Genomic DNA, 14,521 nt, shown 5'->3' with positions numbered 1-14,521 from the left:
GATTATGCAAAAATTAATTAACAACTGTTTAGCCAAGTAGCTTGAAAGCAAAACTTAACTGCCATACTGTGGTCACATATTCCAAATTACATGCAAGATATTAACATTAACTCATGTTTTCTGCCTTCACTTGTTTTGACGAGGTTTGGTTTTTATTTTGGGGAGGGGGTGGATATTATGGGGCCTAAAGGATGAAGGCCCAGAAGGGAAGCACATTTTAGGAGTCAAGTATGTTAGAAATGGAGGAATAAATATCCCTTTTGTATTGTAAATGCCCCCCATAACAGTGATACCAATAAATGGCTGGAGAACATGAGAAACATCATGCAAGTGAAAACAAGGAAAAACATGTATTAAGTATTTATGAAATGAGACAACTTTTTTAATAAATAAATCAAGCAGTAACACTTTAGCAAGGAAGACATGGCTCTAAAATTATTACGTGAACACAAAATGTCCTATTGCTTCTTTCCATTCTTTTGGCTGGTTTTTTCTTTAGGCCTTTCCCAACTTACTAATTACTTCCATACGAAAATATAGATATTTTAAGTGGACTAAAAGCTGCCTTAAAACAAACAAAAATTAGGATGAAATTCTAGTGTATTACTAATTTAGCTATTTCACAGTTCATCTCAAACCTGTGTGTGAGAGCACCAAAAGGTAAATTTCAAAGAAGCAACAAAATAACTTAAATGAAAATTGAACAAATGTAACAAAACAAAAAGAAAACAAACAAACAAACAGGAATAAAAACCTGTGGTATGGTGGATGGGATGACAGTGGTCTCAGCAGGGACTGGTGGGACAGGGATCACAGGGACAGTGGGAGAAGAGGAAGGAACAGCTTCTGTGGGCTAAAAATCACCAATAAAAAGTCAAAAATAATGAAAAACTAGAAAAACATTTTAAAACAAACAAGATTCACATTTAACAGCTTAAACAAATTCTGAACTAGCACATGGATTTGGAGTCCATAACTCCAACAAAGACAAACAGTCCCCTGAACTGTGCTAATGCCGAGGAACTCCGAGCAGTTGGACACGTCCAGAGGGCTCGTTCACACCAAGGCCCTCACTCACCTGCAGCACCAGAGCAATGTCCAAGGAAAAACCTGCTCATGCCAATGGACAGACTTGGGCTTTTTGTGGGCTGCTCTCACAACAGAATCCCTTCACAAACACACAGCAGAGCAAAAGGCAGGGAAATGGTGGCTGAAGTTGATAGCACTGAACAAGGTTAATATAATATAACTCTTTGATAAAGGGGAAAAATCAGAGGTACATTAAGGTTTCTAAACTGAGAAAAAATCAAAGAAAACCTTTTAGTCAGCTGGGTGGAAGGGCCTAAAATAGATCCAATCTACCTTTCTAAGTTCTTTACACACATCTGCAGACTAGCAGAATTTTGGTCTTGGAAATTTTCATAAAGCTAATAACCAGGAAACCTAGTGACATTTAAGCTGCAAGGGAACAAGGCTACAAACAGCATTTTGAGCAAAACATTGACTCAAAAAATTTTGAGATGTTCACATACTGGTTGTCAACAAGCTGTCAGAAATATAAACTGCTGGCAACTAGCATCAAAATTACAAGCTGAACAGCAGATTGAATCTCTTGCAACTTAGTTGTTCCAAGACATTCTTGTGATCTTTAAATATAATGAATATTATACATATATTTAAATATAATGAAGCATAATTACAAAAGAAAATAATAATTGGGAAAATGTACCAAAACCCCATAAACATATTCTTAAAGTTTGAGATATTTTAAAATACAAAGCAACATTTACCAATAGCAGACACCACATTAAAGAATAAAAGGAAATAATAAAGGAACCTGAAACAGCCCAAAAAATGCAGCACTTATTAAATGTACATATGGTATTCCTACAGGGTTTTTTAACTCAAAGTCAATCCACTCAAATTGAACAGCTGGTGAAAAACATTGTAATTATTGAAAGCTGTAAGACCAAGATATATTTGGTATCTTGAGAGGTAATCACTAATGTCATTTAAGTATTCTTACATCTATGGACAAGAGCATAACATGTGAAGTGATTAAAAAAGGAGGGTGAGGGAGAATCTAAATTAGTCCAGAAAATTCTATAATGCTGCTCTTTGTAAACTACTGAAAGATATACTTTGGAGAACAAAAGTCAAGCAAACCAAACTTTCCTCACTTGCAAGAAATTACTGTAAAACCCAATATTGTATACAGTGCAACAACCTTCACTGGAAAACACTGAGAGCAAGTATTCTTTGCAAGTACAATTTCAATTATTGCTACTTTAATTTCTAACAATAAAATACAAAAGAAAAGTAGGTAGCAAAGTCACTAGAAACAGGAGGGACAAAACTACAGAGAGAAAAAAACCATAACATACTTTCCACAGTTTGCATCAAAGATGCTCATCTGCAGCACGTAGTGCAGCACCTACCTTTCCTAAGGAGCAATTAGAACACGAGCCGTCAGACACCCAACCACTGGCAGCTTTTACTTTCGCTGTGCTTTTTGTAGGACTCTTTTTTACACTATCACGTAGGTTTACAAATTTCCCTCTGTGTTTGGCAGATACTGGCAGGGTGGAGGAACTGAAGGGTGCAGGAGCACCCAGTGCCCGCTGCGGGTGCCGGAAAGGCCTTGGCTGCACGTGAGGATTTTGATGTATTTCCAGTCTCGGGTTCCTTGTTAAATCAGTGAGTTTGAGCGTTCCCATCCCACCACCATGAGAAGTCATGAAAGCAGCAACACAAATAGTCCTTCTTGCAAAAATAAAAACCACCAAAAAGCCCCCCCCCCAAATTAAAAAAAAAAAAAACTATGGAGGGAAAATAAATTAAAACATTGCTTCCTGAGGAAGCTAAAAATATGATTTTTTTCTAGATTATGGTCAAAGGAAAAAAGCCTACATGCTGCTTTAGCTTGTACTGCATGTTGTGTGCTCTCTCACTCTATTTAAAGAGCACCATTGAACCACCACACGACAGTCAATTTGCTGGGCATAAATAATCAATGCAGTGCACAAATTACTGAATAGAGGGCAAAAGTCATCTGACTATTATAAGGAAGCTACGAAAGGTTATTTCTCCCATAAGCTTCTACATTTTTGTATTTTGCCACCTCAAAGCTTCTCCAAGGTTTACATCTAGAAAATTTTAAAATTCCTCTACTTTTCTGAATGCTTCATGGAGGCTGACAGCTAATGAATAAGAAGTTTATGATGAAAACTACATAAGTTGTGAATGGGCAGACTTTCAAAGAAATTAAATTTCTTTGTACCATAATAACAAGAATTACTTTGTGTTAATAATTTTAAGAGCTGTATTTCCATGAAATACAGCAGCACTGTTAAACCAGAACTCTAAAAGCGCATGCTGTTTAAAATAAAATATTTTTTTTTAATTTAAGACAGTTAAATGAACAAGAGTTTTTAGTTTTTAATGCCAAGGATGCATGATCTCTATATTACATTTTTATTCCAATATTCAAAACAAAAAAAGCTCCAGAATTACTCCTTCCCCCTCTCTCTAAAAAAGCACACCAAGAAGAGCCAGCTTGATTTAACTGGGCTGTTGAATATTTATCTTTACTAGCCAATTTAAAATTCTTTAAAAAAGGCAATGGTCAAAAGTTATTTTCCCATCATCTACATGAAAACTGACAGCTAAATACAGACACCTCTATGCCCAGCCTTACAGAGGAAGAAGTGGACTCAAGTCAGTGATCACAGAGTCTTCCCAACAGTGGACACACAACCAGCATTTGCTGAGCTTTGGGTCAGCAACAGCACACACCACCTGTCTCTTGCCCCATGGATCTGTTCTAGGAATGTGCTGTGGATCTGAATATCTGGTGCTGAGTATGATAAGAGTGAAGAACACCAGCCCATAGGAAACACAGCTTGATTAGGTCAGCTGTACTGTACTGGATAACATGGAGAGTTCACATCAGTTCACAGCATTAAAACATGGTTATTCTCCCTCTCACTTTACACCTCCCTATAGCAAATGTAAATATTTAAATTATGAGTCAGGATATTTTTTACACACAGAATAAAGAAACAGACACACAGATCTAAGTAAAAATATTTCCAGTTATTTATAGCACGAATATTAAGAGATAAATAGGTACTGACAGATGTTCCTCTAATCACCAAGAGCTGCCATGTCTCATCTTCTACCCAGAATGTATGTAATCAAGAGCTGCATAACATACCATTAATGCAATATTCATACATGCAAAGACAGGAAGGTTTCTGGCCAGTGACAGGAAACTGGAAATGTGTTGGTCATACAAAGATTCCCAGACTTGTGCACGTGAATAGTAGGCATGTATTCCACCTTTGAAGCTGAAGGACCGTGTCCCACTGATATATATGGGCAGATGGACCCCAGTCTTCTATTCTAGAGAGGCCAAGAACCTCAAGGTTTTTTTATTGAAGAGCAAAGGCAGAGAAGAAGATAAGCACGTTGTGAATGTACATGAAGGTAAATAATGCAAAACCAGCACATCACAACCTTTTCTCCTGTGAGAAATTTTCACAGATACATTAATACTGAGCAACTCTGAGGCACATTCTCTAGCCTGCAGGGATTACTTGGATGGAGGCTGTCTTGTGCTGAAGCCTCTGTATCAGTACCCTCTTTGGCCACAGTGTGCTAAATGGCAGGTTTTGTAGACCACAAACATTTCTTTTCCAGAGATGTTCAAGATTGCTTGAGGTTTAGCAGCTGCATTCATGCCAGCCATTCTACCTGCCTATCAGTACCCAGCATGACATTGTCTAGTTACTAAAATGCAGAAAAGAAGAAGCAAAAGGGTTTGCGGTTTTTCTCTTCCTGGAGGCACCAACTTTGTTGAAAACACACTGGGCAAGTAATATCTTGATTAAAACAAAAATAAATCAGCATTTGAGAGTGCTAGGTAAGAAAATGAAGGCAAGGGGAAGAGATGCTGGACACTATATTCTTAGAAACTCAGTTATCTGGCTTCCTATATTGTCCTCCAAATAAGAAAAGGGAAGACACGATACAAAAGACAAGACAAAGGAATTCACATCTCTCCAAGTGTGCTTTCCCACATGTTGACTTCAGTGGCAAAAGAATGAAGATGATGCAGCAGAAAACTGCTAACAGCACAAGTGGTTAGTTTTTTTTGGAAGTCCTCATGCCTTGAGGACTATTGATATCCCTAACGTATAAATAATTAAAAGAGAACAAAAAGTTTGAAGGCAATTGTAGTTCCAAGAGCAACAGCCCAAGCACCAAAACAGCCCAGGAACAAGAGGTACAGGCAGAACACCAAACTCATCCAGGCCTGCACAGTGTGCCAGGGCAATCTCCAGTGAAAAAGCTCAGGCTTCATTGAAATGTCGTGTTATGCAAGTATGGAAAGTGAATACAGCATCTTGGTCAAAAAAACAGGGGAAGAGAAGGAAAGGAATACATAATCAAAGCATAGGAAGGCTTATATAAAAGAATCATGGTGTAAACAATGAAAGCAGACAACAGCAAAAAAAAAAAAGGAAAAAAGATAAGACAAGAAAAATGTTAATAAAAGATAAATCAGTTATTTGAGTCATGGGGCTCAGTCTGCCCAATTACATTCACATGTGAGGTAAGGCAGAGCCTGTCTTGCAGTCACACTGGTAGAAAAAAACAAACAAACAAAAAACCCGAACAACTCTGGCAAAGCAGCAGGACATGAGCACAACCCAAAGCTAGAGAATGCAGTTATGTAACTAAGGCTGCCCAGGTTTGGCAGATCATCCTCTGACTGCAGAAAGCAAGTGTTCTCTGCAGACTGCATTAATTACTGGCATGAACTGCTCTACTCTAATATCAAGTGCTAAGTGATTTTTCATAACCAGGGGGGGTTCAGGATCAGGCTGTGCTTTCATATTAAATACCAACTCTGAACAATTTGTTGCTAACACAATGCTGAATCATCAATATTTCATTCTTTTAAATTACTACATAAAATGCACAGTGTACACTTTGCAGCAATCTGTTAAAGTGCCAGTAATCTTTTATAAGTAGTTTTTCTTCAAGAATCATTTTCTTTCCACATTCTCTACCACCCACTCAGTAGCTGGATAACAGCAATACTTGTAGAAAGAGAAAATAGTACTAATATTTGACCAGTAATATCCACTGCAAAGGTTATTTTTTAAAGCTTCAATGACCAACATTCATTACTTCAAAAAGCAATTCTAACAGCTAGAAGAATACTCCAAAAATAATTCGGCACTTCACCCTTTCCATTGCCTTCAAGTAGATACTACAAAATCAGCAGCTTCTGTTAATATAACTTGACTGATGAAAAAAAGCCCATATTCATCATCTTTTCCTGAAAGTAGGAAATAAAATATCTTCCAAAATGTGCAAAACTTGAAAAGTGGCAGAAACAATTTTGCTTCAATACCCAATGGCAAAGCTGAATTTAAAAGGCATATATTCTTTCTAGAGATATATAATTTAAGGTCTGGCAGTGTAGCTTCATATCTTTCCTCTGAACTACATCCTAGAATGCTACAGGACATGTCACTTAGTCAAGTGTGCTATTTTAAGAACTTTGCATCCATCTTCCTCAAAATCACAGAAGTCAATACTCATCTAAAAATACCTCCAGGGATTTATAGGCTATTTTGTGGAGTCCAATGGTGGTAAGAATAAAGCACAACTGCCATCCATCCTCATTCCTAATCCATGTCAGCTGTATGCTGCCCAGAGCATCTAACTCTGAGCACTAACACTGGTGCATCAGCTCTACCACATTCCTTCCTAAGTCAGTGCCTTGGCAGGTCCTTAGTACCACAACATCCATGACTTGAGTTGTTAACCCATAAATTTGAAAGACATGCATATTTTTCCTGAGTGTATTTCTCCAGGACTTCAAACAAAATGTAGCATCAAGGGCATTTGAAAACTAATCAAATGTTTTCCTACTGCCCAAACAAAGTTTCAAAGAAATCAAATAAAAAAAAATCCAAGTTTCCCAAGAGCTAAAACCGTATAGAACTGCTTGAACATAAGCAATCTTGTTTCAAGGTAAATATTGACTTGAAATTCCAAACAACGTTCATACATCAAAACTGCACGTAACACAATCAGACAGGCTGATATGCTGCATCTATCTGAATTTTGAGAACTGCAAAGACCCCAATTCAGGCCAGGCAGGAGTCCTGCCATTGGTGATAAGCCAGTCTAGACATGCTGAATACACCAGAAGGGAAGCGGAACCACCAAAAAAGAGAATACCATTAATACAAGCATGACTCAATTTTTTTCCTGCTCTACAAGTTTGTTAATCTCTTTCATGCAAGAAAGCTTTTATGTTATCAATAGATGATATACTTTGATTTTAAAATGTGCTTCCCACCCAATGAACTCAAACTCACCTGCTCTCTTGTGTTAATACAGGAACTCTCCAGTTTTCATATGGACACCACATTTGAGTATTTCATACACGGTGGCTAAAAAGCCAAATTACTTAAAATACACTTTTTCAGCTTTCAAACCACTCATGCAAATGCTACCACAGATTTTTATCATCTGTACTTCATGGGGGTTGGGGTGTTGTTCAGATTCCCCTATCTAAGCCAGCATATCCCATACTGTAGTACACTGATTTACCACAAACAAAACCTTAAGAGAGTCAGACCAAGATAAATAATAAGCTTAATCAGGATGTCCTCAACCCATGGGTGGTTACAATTAATTCAGCCTAACATTCTGCACTGATATAAGGACACAGAACCTTCAGTTTCTGATTTGTGTTTCTGACCCTCCCACCCCTTCAAGGGCTCTTCCTGTTCCTTGCCATGATGGAACAAAAACTCATTACCATGGTCTTCCAAGGATGAAGGAATAAAAATCCCTAGATCTCCAGCTGGATGATATCCAGGTCTCTTCAAAGAGATTGGACAGAAAGCAGAACAACAAAAGACCCAAGTCTGAAGCCTGTCAGGGTCTGCCTACATGGCGATGGGTAGGTTAGTACATAATAGTTTAACAAAGAGATTTTGAGGACAGGAAAGTCATGTTGGAGCTGTAACATCAGTTCAGGAGAGTACTATAACAAAGATATGAAAGTTTTTCTGGATATGAAAGATATGAAAGTTTTTCTTTCGGAAAGAAAAAGACGTACCCAGCCAGCCCTTGTAGATTAAAAGGATCAGTCTGAATGGCTGTGGCTTTGTGTTACATCTCACCTTTTTCAGAGGGAACCGTGGCTCTTGAAAATCATATCTATGTGAGCACTCTATTTTAAAGACACAAAATCATGATAGATATGTCTAAACTGTAAGGGTTATTTGGTTGCTTGGTTTTGTGTTGTTTGTTTTTTTTTTAACTCAGTCAACAAATTGATTCTCTAACCTAGTTTCCTCCTCAAACCCCACAGCATTTTACATTGAACTCACATGAACTTAAAACTCAGAACTTAAAGCATAAATAAATAGCTTTGAAGGGGAAAAATAGTGACAGCAGAATATCAGTAAAATCACAGATGGTGACGATGACCTGAACTGATCTGAAGACAAATAAGCAATTTATTTACTGTTTCAACTCCTTATTGCAAGCTTCATCTACAAAAACAACCCAGTGAGAAACAATTTGCACCATGGTTCCCCAAGCAAAAGTAAAGCAGCGACAGATTTTTACCTCTGAGGTAGTCTGTAGCAAAAGTAGAGTTTTGTGTATGAGATAAGACATCCACAAAGTAGAAATGGGAAGCCTGGACCTACAAAACTATCACCCAATGCCTGCACGCAGTATCTACTGGTTGGTTGATGCAAATACAAATAACAGACTCAATAGAACAAAGGTTTCAAAAACCAACCTCTTCTCTCTAAGATCTAAAATTGGACCCTTGAAACTTGCCTTTCTGTCCATTTTTGTGATATTCAGAAAGACTTAGCTCAATTTGGCCTGCCATATCTCTCAGGGACTGAGTTGAATCTCATTCATATTCCAAATCCATAACATAAAAATGTACACAAAGTTAATCTCGGTTTTAATAAAGCTAATTTGTGACTTTTTTAAGCGAGTGTCTAGCACTGAACCCTATGCAGCAGGTTAGTCATCTGTATTCATCAGGCAACTCAGCACTCTAAGCTCAAAACAGAATTACAAGGCTCCTCATTAAGTTCATAAGTGCTATTGAGAATGAATTTAATGCATTTAATTTGCAACTTAAAGCAAGACCTAGAAAGCTCCTTTTAAATAACATCAGCCTTAAGAATAGCAGCTTTCATTATAATGTCAACACATCCACAAAGAAGCCCAAGCAGGGGTTTAGCATCAGAAAGAGTCCAGGCAAAGAAAAAACCCGTTCTAAGACTTTATTGTAGAAAAATAATGTCACCTCTTGGGTGTCAATATTTTAGTTTTTGAAATTCACAGTAGAAAGGGTATGCTGTGCTAGGAAACTGAGATATGTTACTCCTACGAACACTATTAAATCAAAACACAATGATAAAGTTTGGGTACTGCTTACATGCTTTAATAGATGTGACACAAGTTCTCAGAACACATAATTTGCAATCACCTCTAAATTATTCAGGGAATAACTAAACGTAGAGAGAATGCCTATTTTGTATTTATAATTCATTCAAATATGAAAGTCATTCCATTCCTATCTAGCTCTGATACTGTGATCTCAATACTAGAAATGCATCAGTTAAATGTCAAAACTATCTCACTACTCTTCTCTAGAAGGTTTTTTGTTAGTGATTTTCTTAAATTGAGTAACTCTACAAGAGCCTTTATTCATAACATATAAAAATTATGCAAGTGAACCTCATCTTGTCTAAAGCATGATCTCTGTTCTTTAAGATAAGAAACACTCAGGTTCACTTAGAGCACCCCATTGCCCTCGAAGTACTTAAGGGTACAGTCCTAAAACAAGGAGTAATGAAGTGATCTGAAGGAATTCAATGAATCAGAGCTAGAGTCTCTCATTTTAAAATGAGTATTTCTTATTTTATTGACAACCGTATTATTCTGTGAGCAATCTGTCCAAAAATATTTTTATAAAATATACAAATTTGCCCTAAAACACTAAACACGAGCAGAACATCATTTACATCACATTAACAAACCACAAACAAAAAACCACACCAGAAAAGTCATCTGTAACAGCCCATTAATTAAAATCCATTGGCTTTCAGGACACAAATGTCAGAAAAAAAAGAAAAATTAATTACTTGATTTACACATAAAGTGGCTTCATATTAAAGCCACTCCTTACTTCATTTACAAAAGGCTTCATACTCATAAGTGGTTGCAGCATTTTATCTTTACAGATGCTGAATTCTTTCCAAACGTAAACTTCACCTTTCAGTACAGGTCTGATGGCTTTATGTTGCCATCCACAATTACCAGCTTGGTTTCTCATCTGATTTTATTCATTCTTACACCAAACTGACCAAAATGTCCATTTTGTGTGGCACTTCCTTGATAAAAGGAATATTAAGTATACTGACCTGAAAAAATAGTGGGTAACAATAAATATTACAAAAAGTAGCCTAAGTTTCTCAGACTACTTCAAAATACATGAAACAATGTGAACTTTTGTCAAGTTATGACTTAAGTCTGTCAAATTTTGGTCTACTTGTGGCAGGATATTAGTTTACACAATCATTTTTCCCAACTTCCATTTAGTTAAGATAATTAAAATGGCTAATCTACAATAAAATGTTTGTAGTCTTTAGAAACCAAATATTTGAAACACTTCTTCACAAAAAAAAAATTATAGAAAGGACTAAGACAAGTGGTTTGATTTCTGAATTTACGATTCAGGAAAAGCAAAATAGGATTCATCAGACCCTCAAGACTGCAAACCATTTAAAGAAAAATTTGAAGATTCATTTTATATCATCTCTAACACAAAGAACACTACACAACACATTTCTACTAATGATTCAAGTCCTTAAGCATTAAGAAGCTAATGGGCATCAATTAAATCTTTGGATCCAAAACAGTTTAAGGGAAAAAAGAAGTGAGGTTATGACCTGAATTTATTTACCTTCCTACCATAATTACTCAAAAAGCACTTTCCCCATTTTCACATCCTCAGAATAACAGGATACCAAGCTTAATGTATCCTTAGCCACACAGTTCTAACAGTGGTGAGGCTTTGGGTGAAGTTCTGGGGGTCAGGCTCACTTTGACATGTGAGGTTCAAAAGCTTCCATTCTCAGGCCAGTGCCCAAGCTGATCCTCACCCAGACTGCTCCAACAGACCTGGCCTGATCGCCCTCTGCATCTTTGGAGCAATGAACTCACATAAAATATGGTATACAAATCTGACTCTTCAAAGCAAGGCAGGGCTATTTCCTTAAAAAATACCCTGAATTCTATTTCCAGCACTGGTTTGCATTAAAAACCTCTGAACAAAATGCAGAACAACAGGCCCCATAACCCCGAGTCTCCTCCCCTCATTAGGCTACAAACGAACGGAAGCTGTTCTTTCACTGCTGAATCCTTACACCATAAGAACACCCGCCAAGCCCATGACAAGTCATGGACTCAGTGTTATTAGACACAGAAGTCATCTCCAGCTCTTGCAATCCTCTCCACTGGAACAGGCAGAAATCTCTGAAAGCCCTCAGAGGAAGCATCACAGCTCTTTGATCTGGGTTTGGAGTCTTCCACAACCCTCCGCTCCGGCTGCTGCTGAAAGTAGGGCACCAGCTTGACAGACAACCCAATATTTTTCTTCTGCAGGTTTTTTTTTTTGCCAATGAACAAAAAACTAAGTAGGAAATTGCATTTTACAGTACATCTACTTCATCTGATTATGGCTGCTGAAGTTGAAGGACGAAAATTGATAAAACTTGAGCACTGCAACATCGGTAAAAATGAGCAAGTAAAGACACAGGGTGAAACAAGTGAAAAATTAACACTGAAAATTATGAAAGAAGAAAGTGGACTAACAGGTACGTAAAAACAAATCATTAAGTGGTAATGCTATAAACAGGTAACTACTTATGTGCTTTGAATTTCAAGAACCAGAAAACAAAATGCATCTTCTATGCTGGTTTCTGATGCTCGAACCCAAATTAGGAACTGTCATTTAAGTTTTTCAAGTCCTGCATTACTTGAAATTAAGTGACAGCAACAATGTATGGTATAAAAATTAACACCAGACAAAACCCAACCTGCCAGTGCTCCTGCCACTTCCCAACTGTGTTGGAATACGAGAAGATTCCATGGTTCCAAGATGGACACCATTGTATCTACTGTACTTAGAAGACAGCACAGCAAGGAAAAAACCAAGAATGTTTCCAACTCATTCATGCCTTAGGGCAACAGCTGGGAATTCACCTCTTATTTGTATTGTTAACCACATTCTCTGAAACTATTAATCAAACCACAAGTCTTTTCCAGATATATTTCAAGATTAATTCCTGCCACTCTGATCATTTCATGACTGATGTATCACTCAGGGGATGAATTTATCAGATGGCATTTCCCTAGGAGACTTGGAGATTTCTAGGTCAGGTGGTCACAGTCTCTGAGTGACACACAAAAGGCCAGAAACTGAGATTCCATTCCCTACATTTAACTTGCACTACGGCCAAGCTTCCAAACATCCTGTAGACATTTATTCAGGGTTTTTTACCAAATGTAATTTATTCAGAAACATCAAATAACACAATGCACTACAGACAGAGATAAATTATTCTGATAGTTCATGTCCCTCACTCCACACCAACAGCAGAAGTTGCCATAGAGGATGAGAGCAGAGGCCCAAATGGTCAAGAATCTTACCTGCATTAAAAACTGACAGATGGGCAAGTAAGAATTAGACATATGCCCACTAATTTTCCCAGGAAACCATCTCAGAACCTGACAGTTAAGGTCTTCCTAAACCAATCTCTGTAATAGCCACATGCCACCTGCTCTTTGCAAATCCATTTAACTCCACTCTTAATTCATTCTGTTTGAACCTTCAAAAAGACCATTTTGTCCAGAGTGTTTTGTCAGTGACTTTCACAATTTTAGAAGAAATTTTACAGGACAATTGTGACAGATTTAGAATTAGAGAACTATAATAGAATTTCTATTTGAGAACCTTCTTAATTTCATTTTTATTTTATTAATTTAAATTAATTGACCCTATAGATAACTAGATTATTCCTCTTAATACTTCACTACCCTTTTCCTTTTTACTTATGCTAAATCCTTTCTAAGACAAGGGAAACAGAACCTACACAAAGTTCAAAATCCAGACAGACAATAAATGTAGTCAGATAATGTTCTGTTATTCTCTACTTCTTCTTTAATAATACCCAACATTTCATTTACCCTTTTCACTACTGCACAGTACTAAGGTGACATTTTTAGAGAACATGTCTGAAATATGTGACAACTCCAAAGCCTCTTTCTGGAAAGAAAATACTTCATTTTTAGCCTATCAGTATATGCACACATGCAGGATTATCCTTCTAACTCTGCTCCTCATTCAGTAGAGCATACCAGCTATTTTTGTGCCCTTTCACTTTTATCTGCTATTCTCTGCAGTTAGTTTAGTTAACCTGAAAATAAAAATAAGTAATAAAGGAAAAATACCGATCACATGCTTCTGCCTCAGAGCTTCCCCCTTATCATTCACAAATATGACCTTGGGGAATCCAGTCCCAGTTGAAGGGACCTGTTCTAATCACTTGAAAAATCTACAAAACATCTTTCCCCTTTATCTCATGGTACCATTATTTTATAAACAGACTTTGATCCAAGAACCATTTTTTCAAAGACTTCTGTAATTATAACGACCTTCTGATGACCAAACGTTCCCATGTAGATTTTGATCTACATGTCCCCTGTTTTCAGAGAAGTCTGGAGGATCTGCAAGTCCTTATTTTCCCTTTACAAAAACAAGCTGAATTATCTTCAAAATATCTGTTTATCCATCTACCTGTTCATTTTGTTGTTAATAGTAAAGAATTTCCCAAAGTTTGTACAGTAAGGAAGTCACACCTGCTCAGCTGTACAGAGAATACACAGCTCAGAGAGTACAGCTCAGCTCCTTTGAGAAAGGGCATCATATTTGCCTTTTTATTTTTCAATTTCTATTCTAGGAATACTCAGTTTAAACAAAAAGGTCACACACAACGTAACAGACAGTCCAGCCATGTTAAACACAAGTTTCTTAAGAAATCCTGAAAAAAATGTCATCTCCTATTGATCACCTGTGCCTCTTAACACACTCATCTAAATTCTATTGGCACCTGAATCTTATTATTTTTAATACAGTAAAATGAGTAATAGGAACTACTCTGAGCTCAAAGGTGGGACAGCCCCAGCTAGTTTTTTGCTTGGAGATATGCATCTACTTTGGCATTCCACACCTATCTGGGAATATAATCTTAGGTCTGTACTATCACCATCTTGATCAGCACAGTATTTCACAGGCAATTTGCATAGCCCTTGATTTAGCACCTAACACTGAAGTAGAAACTTTATTTGTCATTATGCTTTATACAGAGGAAATACTAATTTATTATCTGATTTG

General features: G+C 37.1%; 1 protein-coding gene across 29 annotated transcripts in view; it reads right to left on the bottom strand.

Moving 5' to 3' along the window:
• DLG1 (discs large MAGUK scaffold protein 1) overlaps positions 1-14,521 on the bottom strand; it is a 142,435-nt gene that overhangs the window by 56,659 nt on the left and 71,255 nt on the right. For 19 of the 29 annotated variants that reach the window (XM_064666304.1, XM_064666306.1, XM_064666307.1 and 16 more), the window contains one exon: positions 755-853. The exons of the other annotated variants lie outside the window; for them this stretch is intronic. In XM_064666304.1, the coding sequence (XP_064522374.1) occupies positions 755-853 (99 nt within the window). The remainder of the gene's footprint in view (positions 1-754; positions 854-14,521) is intronic. 29 annotated transcript variants of the gene reach the window in all.

This window comes from Pseudopipra pipra, chromosome 10 (genome assembly GCF_036250125.1).
Source record: "Pseudopipra pipra isolate bDixPip1 chromosome 10, bDixPip1.hap1, whole genome shotgun sequence".
NCBI classification, from domain to species: Eukaryota; Metazoa; Chordata; class Aves; order Passeriformes; family Pipridae; genus Pseudopipra; species Pseudopipra pipra.
Note: the sequence above shows the minus strand (reverse complement) of the source record. Positions and strands in the feature narration are given on the sequence as shown.